At 42.7% G+C, this 19,357-nt stretch overlaps 1 protein-coding gene across 1 annotated transcript in view; it reads left to right on the top strand.

Moving 5' to 3' along the window:
* Window positions 1-19,357, top strand: part of SDC3 (syndecan 3) — a 115,397-nt gene that overhangs the window by 85,446 nt on the left and 10,594 nt on the right. Inside the window, 3 exon segments of the mRNA XM_032227081.1 lie at window positions 9,408-9,534; window positions 14,132-14,560; window positions 14,563-14,693. Coding sequence (XP_032082972.1) covers window positions 9,408-9,534; window positions 14,132-14,560; window positions 14,563-14,693 — 687 coding nt within the window.

Below are 19,357 nucleotides of genomic sequence, written 5' to 3' on the forward strand. Positions count from 1 at the left end.
TATCCCATCCTTATCCCATCCTTTCTCAAATTGGTTCACTCCAAATGAGTTTGTCTATAAATAAGCCTTTTATTCCCAGTAAGTATGGTCAATTAAAATTGATGGGAGCTGTCATTCAACATACCTTTAGGGAACCAGATTATGGAAAGCTGGGAGCTGGTGATTCTTGAAAGCCTGGAAGCTGGAGTTGCTCATTTTGATCCAGAAATATACTGAAATGGGGGGGGGGGGAAGAACTATCCTACCCCATATCGAGTAGATAGCTATTTTTAAAAATTATATGAATAACCTTTCTGGCTAGCCAAGTAAATTTCTTTGGTATGAAAAATATCTCTGTAGGCTAAGATGCTGAGCTTGTCGATCAGAAAGGTTGGCAGTTTGGTGGTTCGAATCCCTAGCACCACATAACGGAGTGAGCTCCCATTACTTGTCCCAGCTTCTGCCAATCTAGCAGTTCGAAAGTATGTACAAAATGCAAGTAGTAAAATAAGAACCACCTGTGTGGGAAGGTAACAGTGTTCCATGCACCTTTGGCATTTAATCATGCCAGCCACATGACCACAGAGATGTCTTCAGACAGCGCTGGCTCTTCGGCTTTGAAACGGAGATGAGCACCGCCCCCTAGAGTTGGGAACGACTAGCACTTGTGCGTGAGGGGAACCTTTACCTTTAAGCCGATCAATGTGATTTATATGATTTGTGTTTGCATGGACTAGATCAGATTGTTCTGGATGCCATTAGATTATTATGTTATCATTGTTACTACTTGTTGCTTTTGTTGGTTTTAATCCAATTTTACCACCCAGAGTCCCAAATGTGAGATGAGCAGCTATGTAAATAAATAATTAGGCTTCCCCCCCCCCCCCCAAATGCTGAAAATATTGCCTTAAACACCTTGCTGGGGATTTCACCATCTTCTCCACCCCTCAATGCCTACTTAGACCAGAAACTTGTAAAGTTTGGGATACTGTAGCCCTGTAAAATGATAGCAAGGTTTGTGTGATCTTCTTTGAGAAGAAAACTAGCAATTTTGTTAAGGCTACAGGTGAACAAGATACAACTCTATCATTTCATGTTACATCTGTCATAATATCTTGTTAGAAAATAGATATTTAATACAAATATTTAATATTTTTAAATATTAAATATAATAGTAAAATAATTAAAATATATATTTGGTTTAAAAAATAGATATAACAAATAGAACAATATAAATTTACACTTTATATTGTTCAATTTATTTCCTAGTATGATTTGATTGCTTATTAATAACTTATGACTATCACTAAGTGTTTAATATTTATATGATGGATCTTTCCCCTTTTCCTGTCACACTATAAAGCTTTCTTCCCAGCTGATGCTTTGGTCTTAATTTTGGATTCCTCACCTTCACAGTCCGCCCCCCCCCCCCCCGAACACAATCATTCTGCTAAACAAATAATTCCCTCAACACTGTCAAACTATTCACTAAGACTGCATTTCTATTACTATTAGTCTTCTCATCGTTCCTATCACCCATCTCCTCCCACTTATGACTGCATGTCTGTAAGTTTTTTGCTTGTATCCTTATGATTTATATTGATTCTTTCCTGATTGCTTATTTGTACCCTATGACTATCACTAAGTGTTGTGTCTTATAATTCTTGATGAATGTATTCTATTTTATTTTTCTTTATATACACTGAGAGCATATGCACCAAAGACAAATTCCTTGTGTGTCCAATCACACTTGGCCAATAAAGAATTCTCTTCTCTTCTCTTCTCTTCTCTTCTCTTCTCTTCTCTTCTCTTCTCTTTCTCTTCTCTTCTCTTCCCTTCCCTCCCCTCCCCTCCCCTCCCCTCCCCTCCCATTCCATTCCATTCCATTCCATGTTTTCTATTCTATTCTAATCTATTCTATCCTATTTATTTTTATCTGCACTAGCAGTAGATTAGTTATCGCTAGCCTTTCTCATGCCATCTAGGAAAAAAGGTTCGAGAGGAAAAATAATGGAAAAATGTCCTGAACTTGTCTAACTTCCATAAATAGTCCAAAAACAACCGATACATTTCCACTTGCGAGCGGTTACCAGCCAGTGGAAAACCAGCCACCAATGAAAGTGTCAGTGGATGTTTTTGATAGGTGGTTAGATGCATTTAACCAATTCTCAAACTCATTCTAGGTCCTGATCCTCATTCCTGCCTTATTGCTGAAAAAACCCTCCTAATAAAAATTGTGTGCCCAGACCAGAAAATTGTCCACAATAGTTTTGGCAAATGACCTTTGAAAAATTTCCCACCTCTGCTTTGAAAAGTGAGGACGGAGTTTTTGTGTACGCATACGGGGTTTGACATCTCCAACAAGAGCTTCCCAAAATTCAGCTTGAAATCTTGGAGACCTCTTGCCAGGAAACTGCATTATAAATTAAAAAAAAGTGATGTCAGAATTCAGCAGGAAAGGGAAAAGACACAGACTTGGGTAATGTCTCACCCTGTGATTATTTATTGAGTATATAAAGACTAAACACATCATTTGATAGGAAGGATGGCTTCTTAGTATGCCTGATGGTGAAGCTATGCAATTTATAAAACAAAACATGTTTTGCTCCAATGAATAAACAGGAAGAACAGATTGGGTGAATTTATAATCATTTACATGGTATTCCAGAGGACCTGTTTTTAAAATAGGCAGTGATTTCTCATAGGCCCATGATGGCAAACCTATGGCATGCATGTCAGAGGTGCCATGCAACGCCCTCTCTGATGGCACGTGAGCCATCGCCCCAGTTCAGCTCCATCGCGCATACACGCACACCTCCAGCCAGCCAGCTGGTCTTCAGGTCTCTGCCGCGCATGCATGCAGGGTGGGATGGGGGCCAGGGTGCACAGGGAGCATAGGTATGCTGAGAGACACGTGCACTTGTGCGGGGGCAGGGTGTGTGCAAGGGGCGTGTGCATGCACAGAGGTGTGTGTGCACGCATCACATTTTGGAGATTTGGGTGTCTGTACACTTTGAGCACTTGATCAGGAAAAGGTTAGCCATTAATGTCATAGGCTTTAGAGCAGTCTTTTTGAAACTTGGCAACTTTATTTTTTTTTTAAAAAAAATATATTTTTATTTTCAAAACAAACATACAAATCCTCCTTCTTTACATACTGTAGAAAGTATATCAGTTGGTTACAAAAGGCTTTTGTGCATCTCTTCCACCGTCATCAAATATAATTCATATTAACTCTAATATCTTAACTCGGATATTTATTATATTACCATCATCATACCTCCACTTTTATTTGACTATGATTATTTAAACATCCTTCATCATAAAATATACCAAGATTTAATACATAACCACATACTGGCATTTCATTTACTTATTTATAAAATCCTCCATTAACATTAAATCCTCATATTCTATTCTAGTTAAACATCCATAATATTTAATACCAAAATTTTCCAATCCTCCTTTCCAAATCCCTGTTTACCATTTGCATCCAATTCCCTTATATTATATCCATACATATATATAAATTATTATCATTGAAACTTGGCAACTTTATGATGTGTGGACTTCAATTCCCAGAATTCCCCAGCCAGCATGCTGAGTTGAAGCCCAGGCATTTTAAGGTTGCCAAGTTTCAAAAACATTGCCCTAGAGAATTTATAAGAGCCAAACTTCTCTTGTCTCCTTGCCTTTCCTTTGCTTTGAACAGCGCAACCTTGGCATCTTCCTGTTTATAATCCTGCAAACCATCAATATTTTAGTATGATTGGGGGCTGCGGTGTCTGCCAGCCTAACCAGTTTTCCTGGTTGATGGCCAGGTGCAATTGTTAGAAGGATGACTGGACATTGGACCGACTTCTTGGCACTAGTGGACTTTTCATTTTTTTCCTTTGACTCATTTAGTGGCAAAATCCCAATGCCATTGAAGTTCAAATAAGGATAAAGCCAGGGACCCAATTCCACGGTTCGTCGGCTGTTGTGGCTTAGTAAAATTACAGGTACGGTTGCTGATAAATGAGTCCCAGCTTTGAAATGCGAGATATCAACGATACAATACATCAGCGCTTAAAATGGTGCTGGGTGACTCTCTAAATTTTGACAGCTTAGGAATGTATTTCCTGCTTCTGTGTTTTCAACACTTTGCCAGGATTACACTCTCTTCCCCTTTTTTGGAGTTTGCATCACTTATGATGAAACTTTCCATATGGCCCAAGTAACCTTCAACAGCGCAGTGGTCTCCAAATATTTGTGACTCTGGTTTCTGCCTGCCCCAATAAGCATAACCAACATTCGGTATCAGAAGCCCTGGCAGCACAGTTGAAACTGCAGCGTTTCAGGCAAACTCTGCCCACAGCCTGCAGTTTGATCCTGATGGGGCTCAAGGTTGACTCGGCCTTCCATCCTTCTGAGGTCGGTAAAATGAGGACCCAGATTGTTGGGGGCAATATGTAAATAATATGTACAGTGCAAACCTCCCAGAGAGTGCTGTCAAGTGCTATGAGGCAGTATATAAACCTAAATGCTATTGCTATTTATAGGTTCAAAATTTGGGAAGGCTACCTAAATATATGCTGCCAGTCAGAACAGGTAGCGTTAGGTTAAATGTACCAGTAGCCTGTCTTTGCTAATTTATCTGGGCCTTTCCTGCAGGAACTCAAAATGTGTAGCCACAACTGAGCCCAAAACTTCAATTGTTAAGCAAGTTTTTAAGTGAGTTTTGCTCCCTTTTATGATTTTTCTTGCCACAATTGTTAAGTGAATCATTGCTGTTGTTAAATTAGTAACATGGTTGTTAACACGGCTTCCCCATTGACTTGGCTTGTTAGAAAGTCACAAAAAAGGATCACATGCTTCCAGGACATTGGAACTGTCATAAATACAAGTCAGTTGCCAAGCATCCGAATTTTGATCATGTGACTCTGAGGATTTCTTTGTCTCTTTTTTTCCTTTCTTTTCTATTTTGCTTTTAATTTCCCCTCTCCTTTCTTGCACTTTTAGCTTTCTTTTGATTTCATTCTTTTTTCCTACTGTATTTCCTCAAAAATAAGACAGGGTCTTATTTTCTTTCTTTTTTTTGAAAAGTTTTATTGATTTAATTAAACAAAAACACAAAAAAGGAATCTTCTTTCGTTACATCTTGTAGAAAGCGTGTTGATTGGTTACAAATACATTTCGTGCGTTTCTTCCACAATCATTACATATACTTCATTCAAATTGAATTGTACATTTAAAAAAAATATGTATTTTGCTATCCCTGTACCACAATTCTCATTTAATTACAATTATTTAAACGTGCTTTTATCTACAATCATTTGTATTTAAAGACACAACCACCTACTGGCATTCATTTGCAATTTCAATAAACCTCCAATAACATTACACCTTTATAACATATTCTGAAACAAAATCAGTTAGTAAGCCTTTCCTCCCCCCCTTTCTCCCCCCAACTCACAGTTTAAAGCTTTTTTTTTAACCTCCAAAATAAGCTCTTGGCCTTATTTTCGGGGAGGTCTTATTAGTTTTGAGGTGCAGGAGGCGGCGAACGTGGTCACCTCATGGCTGCTGCTGTGTTGCAATATTTTCAGGAGGGCTTATTTTTTGGGGGAGGGCTCATTTTAGTGCATGCACTCAAAAGCCCGATTGGGCTTATTATCCGGGGAGGTCTTATTTTAGAGGAAACAGGGTACTTTATATTAGTCTATATTAGTTTTAATTATCTTTTTTTAAAAATACCTTTAACAAAAAGTGTATAAAAGAGGGATATGTCTGGCCCAAGGTTATCTAGTGCAGTGGCCCCCACATTTTGGGGTGCCAGAGACCTGTTCCAAAGAGGGTGTCTTTTCCGTGGGTGGGTGGGTGAAGCGTGGTTTCATGCACTGCCTGGATTTTGGGCGTGCATGGATGTGACTTTGCTTGCTTGCACGTCCCAGTTCTCAACCTTGAAGCCGACCTGACCAAAGCCATTTTTGACCACTTCAGGGTTGCCACACTGGAGCTGAGGAATAGGGAGGGGGGAATTGAGACAGAGGGCAATCTGTAGTCAAAGCAATGTATTTTCTCTTGGGAATCAAGGACATTCTCACACCTGATCGGAGGATGGCAGAGTAATGCTACCAGTCTGCTAGTCCACACCATAATTGGACCATGTTACTGGTTGTTTTGAGAAAGTAGAAAAAGTTTACTTTTAATTAGGTGAAAACCATGGGAGATTTCAGAGTTGGTTTTCACTAGATAGGTGCCAATATGATAGTTCCAATAAAAGTATTCAATGAGGAATCTATGGGCCTCAGAGTCTTGCTTGCTATGGATCTATTACTTGGAACCCTGACATTGGTTCCTGGTGGAGTGCAGACCGATGCCGATCCCTGGCCTGGGGAGTTGGGAACCCCTGGTCTAGTGAGCTTTTGTGACTGATGGTAAATAGAGACGCAGGGTCTTCCCAGTTCCAATAACACATTAACTATGACAGCCCAGGGGTTTATGCAAGGCAGTTGTTGATGCAACAACATTCAGCTGGGAATGCTTGCAGAATTCACTTGATTTTTGTTAAGGGCTGGCTTCCATAGTGCAGATTCCAGAGGTTTTATTTTTCTGCTAAGCTAGCAAAAATTGCTTGTAGCATTTCTGCTGTTGTGGAACTTTTCCAGCGAAGAACTGCATAGCTTTATTTTTAAATGCATATAAGTTGCTTTTTCTCTTCCTTGGTCCGTGGATTCTCTTCCAAGGGAAAAAAAAACCCCTTCACTACTGATACTAAAGTATGTGGCATTGGACGAGGGGGAGATTGACAAAAATGTGGTGCTTTATAAGGACAAAAGTACATTCTGCTAATGCAAATCTGCAAGAGCGTGGAGTTCCATCAAAGCAGTTTATAAATCCATATTTCTCAACCTTGGCCATTTTAAGGGGTGTGGACTACAACTCCCAGAATTGCTGATTGGGGAATTCTGGGAACTGCACTGGCTGCCTATTGGTCTTCGGATACGCTTCAAGGCGCTAGTCGTCACTTATAAAGCCCTTCATGGTATTGGACCTGGGTACTTGAGAGACCGCCTGCTGCCAATCACCTCCAATAGACCGATCAGATCCCATAGATTAGGCCTCCTCTGAATTCCATCCGCCAGCCAATGCCGACTGGCGACTACCCGGAGGAGAGCCTTCTCTGTGGCTGCTCCGACCCTCTGGAACAAACTCCCCGTGGAGATTTGAACCCTCACCACCCTCCAGGCCTTCCGCAAAGCCCTTAAAACCTGGCTATTCCGGCAGGCCTGGGGCTAAAGAGCTTCTGCCCCCCCTCTTCTCGAATGGTATGGTTGTTGTGTGTTTTAAATTATGTATTGTTTGTTTGTCTTTTTTATCCCCTGTTTGTACCTCCTTTCCCTTGACTGAGTTGTGAGCCGCCCTGAGTCCCCTTCGGGGAAAAGGGCGGCATATAAATGAAATAAATCCTAATCCTAACTGAAGTCCACACATTTTTAAAAGTCACCACTGTTGAGAAACACTGTAATAAATAGTTCTGCACCGTTAAACCTGCTAGGTTAATTATAATATGCTTTCCAGTTTTTTAATTAGCTTTTTTAAAAAAAGAAATGTTTTCAGCCGAGTTCTAAAAACAGAAAAATAGCCACCACATCTTAGCAGATACAGATTAACACAGTTGGAAGGGACCTTGTAGGTCATCTAATCAAACCCCCTGCCCAAGCAGTCCCCCACACCATTTCTGACAGATGGCAGTCCAATCTCTTCTTGAAAGCCTCCAGTGATGAAGCTCCCACAACTTCTGAAGGCAACTTCTGTTCCATTGGTTGATTGTTCTCACTGCCAGAATTTCTCCAGGTTGAATCTCTCCTTGTTCAGGTTCCATCCATGATTCCTTGTCTGGCCTTCAGGTGCTTTGGAAAATAGCTTGTTCCTCTCCTCTCTGTGGTAGCCCCTCAAATTGAAAGACTTCTATCATGTCTCCCCTGGTCCTTCTCTTCACTGGAGTAGCCATGCCCAGTTCCTGCAACCGTTCTTCATATGTTTTAGCCCCCAGTCCCCTCATCATCGTGGTTGCTCTTCTCTGCACTTTTTCTAAAGTCTCAACATCTTTTTTATAGTGTGGTGGCCAAAACTTAATGCAGTACTCTAGGTGTGGTCTTACTAAGGCTTTATAGAATGGTATTAGTACCTCACTTGATCTTGATTGTATCCCTCTGTTAATGCAATTTAGGATTATGTTGTGGCCTGGCAGGAGCCGTTGGAGCTGCTGCCAGACTCCGTCAGCGAGGGGTCTTATGAGTCAGCCTTGGAGGAGGTGGAGGACCCTGAACAGGGCGAGGAGAGACTGGTTGGCCACCAGGTGGCGGCAGAGCATTGGATCAGAGGGAGTGTTCAGGAAAACACTTGTGAGTTGTTTCAGGATGCACCCCATCGAAGGGTTACTCGACGGAAGGAACAACTGCGTAATTGTAGGAGATGATTGTGCTTAGCTGATGCTGATTAAGATCCTCTCCTGATTATAAAAGAGACTGTTTGTGCCACGCCCTGTTTGCAGGAGTCAATGTTCTCATTCACGTTCACGAATTAACAGAAACCAACTTGGAGAAGTGGTTTGCTGAGAGAAGCCTGTTTGCAGTGCTGCGTCGGTGTGTAGGAGTTTTTGCCAGAGTGATTATCTCTTTGTTTATTTTGGGCTTGCAGCCAACAAGAGTCTGGACTGATTAAAACATTCTTTCGTACGTCTGTTTTGGCTTTCGTTCCTGACGGAGAAGGGGGGTCAGAACAGGATTGCTTGACTTTGGTGAACGGTATTCGTTGATTTCATGAAATTCGCACTGAAGGTAATTATCCTTCATTGCCAAAGAAAACTGGGATTTATGAGCTTTGCAGTCTAGTAAATAGAGAGGAAGGCAAGAAAAAGAATCTTCGGTTCCCGGGAGAAAAAGTAATACAGTCCTGGACAAGTGATCTATAGCCCACGAGGCCCATGGTGGCTCTTCATATAGGCTTCAAACAAGGCTGCTCTATAGAAAGGGAAGTGGTGGCTCAGTGGCTAAATCACTGAGCTTGTTGATCAGAAAGATCAACAGTTCGGCAGTTCGAATCCCAAGCGCCATGCAACCAAGTGAGCTCCTGTTACTTGTCCCAGCTTCTGCCAACCTAGCAGTTCAAAAGCATGTAAAAATTCAAGTAGAAAAATAAAAACCACTTTTGGGGAGAAGGTAATAGCGTTCCGTGTGCCTTTGGCATTGAGTCATGCCAGCCACATGACCATGGAGAAATCTTCGGACAATGCTGGCTTTGAAACGGAGATCAACACCACCCCCTACAGTCGGGAACGCCTAGCACATATGTGCCAGGGGAACCTTTACCTTTATAGAAAGATTTTGCTATTGGATCTGCATGAATAATGTATTTATTTGTCGGCCCTTTTCATCCTCTAGGCTCAACAGTGGCGGAATGAAAATTTCGAACGGCCCATTGACATGGAGGGCTCGGGGGACGATGACTCCTTTGAAGATGAAGAACTAGAGGAAATGGAGGACTTCTATTCAGGATCTGGCTCTGGATGTGAGTATGGAACTAAAATGGAAAAAAAATACGTCATGCCAGGAAAGAATACATCACACCAATTGTGGCTTTGATTGTCCAGTTAATAGATTAGATGGAAAGGCAGAAGTCTTCTTTGGATTGAATTTTTATTTATTTCTCTCTCTCTCTCTCTCTCTCCTCTCTCTCTCTCTCTCCTCTCTCTCTCTCTCCTCCCTCCCTCCCTCCCTCCCTCCCTCCCTCCCTCCCTCCCTCCCTCCCTCTCTCTCTCTTTCTCTCTCTCTCTCTGTGTGTGTGTGTGTGTAGACTTGGATAGTCCACTTGAGAGGAAAACAATTGGTTTTTTTTTTAATAGAAGAAGACAGAAAGAAGAAAGTTTCAGGAAAGTTCTGAAGGGGGATGGTGGATTTCCTGGCACTTTCTTTGGATATCAAGTGGGTGGTGAAATAGATGCGATTCACATATTATGCTAAGCCAACAATGGGCTTTCTGTGATTTTGCTTTTGGATGTGATGTGAAGTCAGCTAACTGCTCACGGTTCATGCAATGGGCAAACCTAGTTCAATACCATGGTTTAAATGCAGTCTGAAAACCTGACCACTCTGCCTTATCTTTCATGGTGTGCTCATTCTTTCAGAGATCAGTAGAATGATGGACAGATTCCTCCCTCCCTCCCTCTTTCTCCCTCCCTCCCTCCCTCCCTCCCTCCCTCTCACCCTCTCTCTCCCCATCCTCCCTCTCTTGCTCTCCTTTTCTCTCGCTCACCTCGGTCCCTTTCCCCTCTCCTTTTCTCTCTGCCACTCCCTTCCTCCCTTCCTCCCCTTTTCCCTCTCCTTCTCTCTCTCTCCCCCTCCCTCCTCTCTCTCCCCCCCCCTCTCACACACACACCAGATCACCATATGTTCCTCACAACAATCCACAGTCTCTGGTCACCCCCATTGCCTCACTGGAAAAAGTTCTCAAGAAATGCTAAGCGTTTTTAAAAAACGAGACACCTATTTCAGAGGAAAGCTAGCTTTTGAGAAATTTGAGTGGGAATTTGAGACAAACGATGAGCTGAAATCTTGGCCATGTCTGTCGAAGATCTTCGAGAATGTGTTGATGTTGGATCTGATACATCTTTGCATTCTTTGGATCCACATATTGTAGAGTGGAGGAGTTCCGATCACCCACAATAGTCCTTTGCAATTCTCACCCTCCATGCTGGTGACAGGAAGAGCATCTGGCCATTAAACCAGAGGTGGGTTCCTACCAGTTCGGTCCGGTTTGGGCAAACTGGTAGTAACTTGGTGGCCTGGGTCGTTGGAACTGGCAGCGACCTAGGCCTGCCACACACACTCCCGAACCGGTTCTCCTATGGTGGTGCCATCTTGATTTTCTGTTCTGCACATGCGCAGAACAATTTTCATTGCAGAAATGTAATTTTAAATTTTTTAAGGTTTTGCGCATGCACAGACCTTTTTATTTGCAAATGTGCATGTGGGGCAGAGCGCGCGTGAGGCATCCATGTGAGCAAAGTGAGCATGTACGAACTGGCAGTAATGCTGGCAGCAACCCACCTCTGCATTAAATGCTGTGCCAGCTGCATTCAGTTGCCCAGGCTCCACCTTGCAAGGAATTATGGGGTCATTAACTGATAGATGATGATTATATTATTCGTTATAACAACTGCAATGCCGCAAGTGGAACAAGATATAACGAAGAACCATTTTATAATACAAATTGGGAAATCTGGAGTAGATCTCCAGATTTGATTAAGACATAGTTCCCCTCTATAGCCCATGCAGAATGTATGCCTAAGGGTGAAGGGTGCTGGGAGTTGTAGTTTTAGAAGAATCTGCAGACATGAATTCAACACCGATTAAAGAACATTGCGTGATGCCTTAGGATTCATGGAGATTTGCATCTTTTAAGGGGGGATGGGGCGGGGAGAATGTTGCAAGAGTATAAACCTCTTAAAGACGAACAAGTGGTAAATTCCACGGAATCGAAAAGAGTGACTTGTGAGGAAGCCAGGGAGATAATCGCAGTGCTATTATTCAGCTCTGGTTCTAAAACCATGGAAAAAATCAAAGCAGGTATTTAATTCCTGACCGAAATAGCGGGAATGCCCATTAAAAACCAAATTGGGAGCAGTTTGCCATGCTCTGATTTGCCAGCTAATATCCATAGTTTAATTTTCATTCAGTTCACAAAGGCGTTGTTTTCATTCATTCATTCATTGACTTTAATTATTTCAAAGAGATTGGAGTTTTCCAGTGGAAGCAAACAGATAGCAAAGCTGGGGCGCCATCAATAGAAATTGAAGGAGCAGATCTCTTGTAGATTAGGTGTGTGCTTTCCAGGACATCTAACGGTAAACTGGCATTCTTCCAGATTCTTCTGAACTACAACTCCCAGAACCCTTCACCCTTAACATTCATTCTGTGTGGGCTATAGAGCAGTGTGGGTTTCAAAAATTGTTTGAAGCCTACTCTGTGGTGTGGCCTCCTTTGTGGGAGTGGCTTGCTGCCCATGTGACCGGATGGGAGTGGCTTGCCTCCCATGTGACCGGATATGAAGATGGCCGACGATACTTGTCAGAACCACCTTAAATTACCTCACACACAGCACTGGCCTGCATAAGAATATGATGTAAACTTATTTTTTAAAAGGCATCTTTGGTTTGCGTTAAAACAACTTCAACACACGCAATGTTCTGATTGCACCACAAACGCAGTAGTCATCCTTACCTTTCACAGAGGCCCTGAGTTTATAAATATGAGCATGATAGTGTAGAATAATCATATCCAAGGACCAGTGGGTGGGTTTCAAAAAATTTTGGAACCTCAATCTGTAGGTGTGGCCTGCTTCCGGGTCCACTGGTGGAACCTCTTCTAAACCGGTTTCGGTAGATTTGATGACCGTTCTAACCGAATAGGTGCGAACTGTAGGAACCCACCTCTGCTATAGAGGGGAACTATGACTTAATAAAATCTGGAGGTCTAGTTTTCTCAATCGTATTATAAGACAGCTCTTGTTGTATCTTGTTCCAATTGCGGTTGTTCTAACTAATAATATTAATCATCACATCATTTATGACCCTATAATGCCTTGTGGAGTGGAGTCTTGGCAACTGAATGGAACTGGCAGAGTGTTTAATGGCCGGATGCTTTTCCTGTCGCCAATGCGGAGTTTTTGTTCAGCAGATATATTCTCATCCTGCCCAGAGAGAGAATATCTGCCTCTACCCAGGATCGAACTCCTGATGGTGTGGTGAGAGCTCCACCTCTAGGTTGTGCTCCACTCTTAATAATATTAATTAATTAATAATATTAATCAGCTTGAATAATCTACTGCAGGTTATCCTCAATTTACCACCATTAGTGACCGTTCAAAGTTACAACAGCAGTGAAAAAAAAATGACTTATGACCTTTTTTCACACTTAGGACCATTACAGCATCTCATGGTCATGTGATCAAAATGTGAATGCTTTGCATATTTATGACGGTTGATATTTATGACGGTTGCACCATCCCGGAGTGATGTGATCACCGTTTGCGACCTTACGATGAGCAAAATCAATGGGGAAGCCAGATTCACTTTACAACCGTGTCGCTAACTTAACAACTGCAATGATTCGCTTAACAACGGTGGCAAGAAAGGTTGTAAAGTAGGGAAAATTAACAACTGTCTTGCTTAGGAACAGAAATGTTGGTGTCAATTGGGCTTATAAATCAAGAATTACATGCATATCTGGTCATTTCCTGCCTTAGGGTAATCTAGAGCAGGGGCGTCAAACTCAAGGCCCGCGGGCCAGATCCGGCCCACAGGCTGCTTAGATCTGGCCCACGTGGCTGCCCTGGAAACAGTGAAGGATTGGCCAGTGGTGCCTCTGACAGTGAAGACGGACCTCGGGAGGACTGCGGTGGCCCTTCTGAGTTCCATTTTCAGCTGCGACAGCCTCCTGCAATCATCTGCCAGTGAAAATGGAGCTCGGGTTCTATTTTTCCTGGCAGAGTGCTCAGGTCTCCACAGGCGCCCCCGACACATGTGAGGTCAAGCTGGCCATGCTCACCCTGGCCACGCCCACCCTGGCCATGCCCACCTTGGCCACACCCACCCTAGGCATCCCCACCTGAGCCATGCCCAAAACCCTGATGCAGCCCTCAATGAAATCAAGTCTGACTCCCCTGCTCTAGAGTAAAGGTCCTAGTCCTCAACTTACAACAGTTCATTTAGTGACCATTCAAAGTTATAACGGCACTGAAGAATGGGACTTACGGCCATTTTTCACAGTTATGACCTTTCCAGCATCCCCATGATCAAAATTGTGATCAGAAGTGGCAACTGGTTCACATTTATGACCGTTGCTGTGTCCCAAGGTCATGTGAACATCTTTTGCCACCTTCTGGTGAGCAAATTCAACGCGGGAAGTCCGACTCACTTAACAACCGGGTTGCTAAGTTATCCACTGCAGCGATTCATTTGTCAAGCGTGGCAAGAGAGGACAAGAAACGGGGGCAAAACTCACTTAACAAGTGTCAAGAAAAATGTTGGGTTCCATTGTAGGGGTTGTAAGTTGAGGACTACCCGTATTGCTATTTTCTAGATGACGCTTCCTGTTCTCTCTTGCAGATTTCAAGCAGGACCCTGTACCCAAGACGGTTGTGCGGCTCACCACAGATTCATCCATCCTACTTGCTACCACCTCGGCTGTTTTGCCTGTCACATCTGTGCAACCAGTTGCCACCCCTTTGGCACCGCTCCCTACCGAGGAAGTTATTCCTGATTCAGCTACCAGCGGTCTGTACATCCCCAGGATTTCAGAAGCCCCAGCAGTCACCATCTGGAAAGCAGTCGGCGTTACGGCGACCCCTGCGGCCCGCGATGTCGCTACGACTACGACAACTGCTTCTAGCATGGCGACCACAGCCTCCACCACAACAGTTACCTCTAGACCCACCACTGCCCTGAGGGACCTGCTGCCTGTGATCACAATTGTTGCCGTGACACAGTCGATGATGCTCGAAACCCCAACGACGATGGCGACTGTAGCCAGAACGGAAATTCCAGCTCCCCCTCTGGGACGACCAGGGAGACAAAGGTCAGAGAGACGGCCCAGCTCAGCACTTCGCAGGAACCAGACGTTACCACAGGCCCCCAGCCTCCCACAGCAACCCCCACAGAGGCTGCTCAGGTAGGCCAGGTGCCAGGAAAGCCTTTCACGACAGGCAATTTCTCTCAGTAGGGTGGCTTTCTATTCAGTACAGAATAGAAAATAGAAATACAGAATAGAAAACAGAAGTACAGAATAGAAAATAGTATAGAATAGAAAATAGAAGTATAGAATAGGAAATAGAAGTATAGAATAGGAAATAGAAGTATAGAATAGAATAGAAACAGAAGTATAGAATAGAAAATGGAAGTATAGAATGGAAAACAGAAGTATAGAAGAGAAAAGTACAGAATAGAAAATAGAAATACAGAATAGAAAATAGAAGTACAGAATAGAAAATAGTATAGAATAGAAAATAGTATAGAATGGAAAATAGAAGTATAGAATAGAAAATAGAAGTATAGAATAGATTAGAAAACAGAAGTATAGAATAGAAAACGGAAGTATAGAATGGAAAACAGAAGTATAGAATAGAAAATGGAAGTATTGAATAGAAAATGGAAGTATTCAATAGAAAATGAAGTATTCAAATAGAAAAATGGAAGTATTGAATAGAAAATGGAAGTATAGAATAGAAAATAGAAGTATAGAAATAGAAAATAGAAGTATAGAAAATAGAATTACAGAACATAAAATAGAAGTATAGAATAGAAAATAGAAGTATAGAATAGAATAGTATGGAATAGTATGGAATGGAATGGAATGGAATGGAATGGAATGGAATAGAATAGAATAGAATAGAATAGAATTCTTTATTGGCCTTGTTACATACAAGCATACGTGATAAATCATGATCATAGTCCATTGTAAAAATACATTCATCATAAATCATAACATATAATACTTAGTGATAAGGTATAAGCTGATGATAACAGTCCTTCTGATCTTTCTGCCTGTTTGTCAATCAATCAATCATCAGCCAATCATTAGTTTCCCCCCTTTCTTCCATTTTCTTATCTTCCCTTGTTTAGAAACAGTTCGATACTGTTGGGCCCAATTGGTTTTGAAGCAATGGCTCTTAACATTGGCAGTGCCATTTCAGCACAAATGTTCATCACTTCTTTGTTCCTTCAGTGTTTGGCTGTTCCTCTGGAAAAAAGTTATTTGGGGTGGAGTCTGCATATGCAAAGAAAGGAAAATAATTACGGGTAGTCCTCACCTTAACAACAGTTCATTTAGCGACCATTCAAAGTTGCAACGAAAAAAAAAAGTGACTTATGACCATTTTCACACTTAGACCCTTGCCGCATCCTCAAGGTCAAGTGATCAAAATTCAGATGCTGGCAGCTGGCTCATATTTATGACGGCCGCAGTGTCCCGGGGTCATGTGATCATCCTTTGCCACCTTCTGCCAAGTCAATGTGGAAGCCAGATTCACTTAAAACTGTGTTACTAACCAACAACTGCAGCGATTCACTTAACAACTGTGGCTAGAACAGTGTTTCTCAACCTTGGCGACTTTAAGTCCTGTGGACTTAAGCTGTGCTGGCTGGGGGATTCTGGGAGTTGAAGTCCACAGGACTTAAAGTCGCCAAGGTTGAGAAACACTGGGCTACAAAGATAATAAAATGGGGCAAAACTCACTTAACCAATGTAACAGCATAAATGGTCATACGTTGAGGACTACCTGTAGTGAGAGTAAGGTCATAAAGGAAGGCTGCAGCCTTTGTTCCTAATTTCCTACAGTTCCAGCATTTCCCCAGATGACTTGAATGAAGAAGTTGAGGGAATGATTTATCAGATTTTCCAGATGACATCCCACTGGGTGGGATTGCTACTACAGTACTACTACTACTACTACTACTACTACTACTACTACTACTACTACTACTACCCTAGAAGAGAGAAATAAAATTCAGATGGAGGATTGGAGACATGGGCTGAAAGTAACAGCTTGAAAGCTAGCAGAGATGGATGTAAAGTTATTCACATAGGAAAAAGACATCAGTTGCAATAGTACAGAATGAGAGGTACAGGCTGGGTATAGTAATAGTGTGAAGCAGTGGTGGGATTCAGCCGGTTCGCACCTATTCGGGAGAACCGGTTGTTAACTTTCTAAGCAGTTCGGAGAACCGGTTGTTGGAAGAAATCTCATTTTGATTCTTTCCACTTTACAGGGCTCATCCTGTAAGGAAGGCAGGAAGGAAATATTCTGGTGTTGTTTCTAGCCTAATTTTTATTGCCCTGCTTACAGAAACTGCCTCTCTGGGTAACCCTTACTACATTGTAAAAGCTGAGGTGAAGCGCCCATCGACATGAGTGATGTTGTGTTGGCCACGCCCACCCAGTCACATGATCACCGAGCCCTGCCTACCCAGCTGGTCATTAGGACCAGTTGTTAAATTCTTTGAATCCCACCACTGGTGTGAAGGTAAAGGTTCGTTCTCCAAGCTTGTGGGTTGGTGTCCAGATGTTTTGTTACCAGGCTAGGTAACATCTTCAGTGGAGTTTAGGGACTGCCCGTGTCAGTGTTCTGTTTGTAAGGGCTTCAGGGGTGGGTGTGTCAAGTGAGGGTCTTGTGCTGAGTCAGCTGTGAGTCATCAGTGAGTCTTGTGCTATGGGTGTTTTTTTGATAAGGCGATTAGATCAGGTCAAGGTCATTGGGAAGTGAACTGCTTGTGTGTGGGGATGTTCTGACCCAGCTTCCCCAGCAGCATGAAGCCGAGTCCTTGTCCCGATAAGCCCCTTTTATTTAATTGACAGTGAATTCCTCTCCAGCCGTCTTTCAGGATACTTCACAATGACCCACCTTTATCAGGCTTGGAAAGTGGCCAGGCTGATATCTTTCAGATGCCGCAATACTTAGCAAGAATGTAGGAATGAACTAATTGTCTCCTGCAAACACTCCTCCCCTTTGGCTCCTCTTTTATTCCCCATGGGAGGGGCCATTCACCATCCACCTGTGCCTTTACTCTCGAGTTGGCCCTTGCTCTTTAACTGTTTCCTTCTCCTGGCAGCTCTGCACATGTGCACATCAGGAACAGGCTCCAGCTGTTTTTCTGCATCACTGATCTCCGACTCGAAGGCAGCTGATATCTATCAGATGGGCCTGGCCCTCTCTCTGCCTCCAATGCAGAGCACTTGTCAGAGACTTCCCCAGACTCCAGGACTGGCCCATGTTCCTCCCCAACCTCCTCACTGTCCGAATCTGCTGCCAGCTCCACTGTCTGTTGGCGGGACACAACAGGGGATTATGTGAGTTGGTTGAGGGTTAGTCAACCCTCTGGCTATGCAATTGATTTGGATTCTGAGTTGAGTTCGTAGGCTGGTTGTAAGTCAATGTGTCTGTTGATGGAATTGCTTGTAGAATGAACTCACAAGCGTGGCGGGTGATAGTGTAGCGAATTTTTTTGTGTTGCTCCAATTGAACCGGTACTGTTCGATGCTGGTGTGGGTAGAGATGAAGGATTTGGGATCGGGGCGTTTGACTGCCAGACGGTGTTTGTGGATCGTGGCTTTTAATTGATGTGGGTGTCTGTCTTGGGCAGAAGAGGTTGCAATGGTTACAGTTGATTTTGCAGTTTAGTAACAGCGTTTGTGAAAAGGAACTGGAAACTAATCACAAGTGAAATGTGAGTCAACGGTGTGACACGTTTGCTAAATCAGTCCAATGCAGAGGGATAGTTTCCAAATCAGGTTTGTATGTGTCAAATGTTCTTCATTGGACAAATTGTACATTGAGTATTATGTCTAGATCTAAGCACCACATGTTAAGAAACATTCAGGGAAGTGTTTGTGGATCGTGGCTTTTAATTGACGTGGGTGTCTGTCTTGGGCAGAAGGGGTTGCAATGGTTACAATGAATACCAAGAAATGGTCGCAAGAATATCCAGAGGTTTGGACTTTGAGGCTTGCATGGAGAAACCCAAGGGATAATAGCAATAGCACTTATACTTATATACCACTTCACAGTGCTTTTACAGCCCTCTCTAAGAGGTTTACAGAGTCAGCCTATCCCCGACAATTTGGGTCCTCATTTCACCCATCTCAGAAGGATGGAAGGCTGAGTCAATCTGGAGCCTGGTGAGATTCAAACTGCTGAACTGCAGCTAGCAGTCAGCTGAAGTAGCCTGCAGTACTGCACTCTAACCACTGCACCACTCCTGCTCTTTTATGATGGTTTTGTTCTAAAGGAAGATGGTATCATGCTTTTCCAAAAGGCACCTGGATTTTCTTTGGTTTTCCTTGAAAACGTTTTGCTCCTCATCCAAGAAGGATGAGAACTGAAGAAGCTCCTTGGATGAGAAGTGAAAGGGTTTCAAAGAAAAAGAAAAACCAAGAAAGTCCAGTTGCCTTAGAAAAAGCACCTGTGGGATTTACAAAAGAAGTTATGAAGGAGACGGTCCTTATTATTATTATTTTTTACTGAGCCAGACTGCCAGAAACCAAATAAGCAACAGGAAGGCAGATTCCATTTGGATGTCAAGAAAATCATAAAAATTACTTCAGCAAAAGAACCAACACTGTGTGAGGATAATTAGCTCATCCTAACTAGATGTGCTCAAAGAGATATCTTTGGGAATGCTTTGAATTAGATCCCTGGTATTTAATCACTTGTGTTTCCTCTGTGAGTCTGTAAAATACACCACTCGTTAGCACGGAAAGGAAACATAATATAGAATTAAATTATGCATCTAAAGATACCTAAGTTACCTTCCTACTAGAAAACAGACTTTTAAAACTGA

Source organism: Thamnophis elegans, chromosome 12 (assembly GCF_009769535.1).
Source record: "Thamnophis elegans isolate rThaEle1 chromosome 12, rThaEle1.pri, whole genome shotgun sequence".
Lineage (NCBI taxonomy): Eukaryota > Metazoa > Chordata > Lepidosauria > Squamata > Colubridae > Thamnophis > Thamnophis elegans.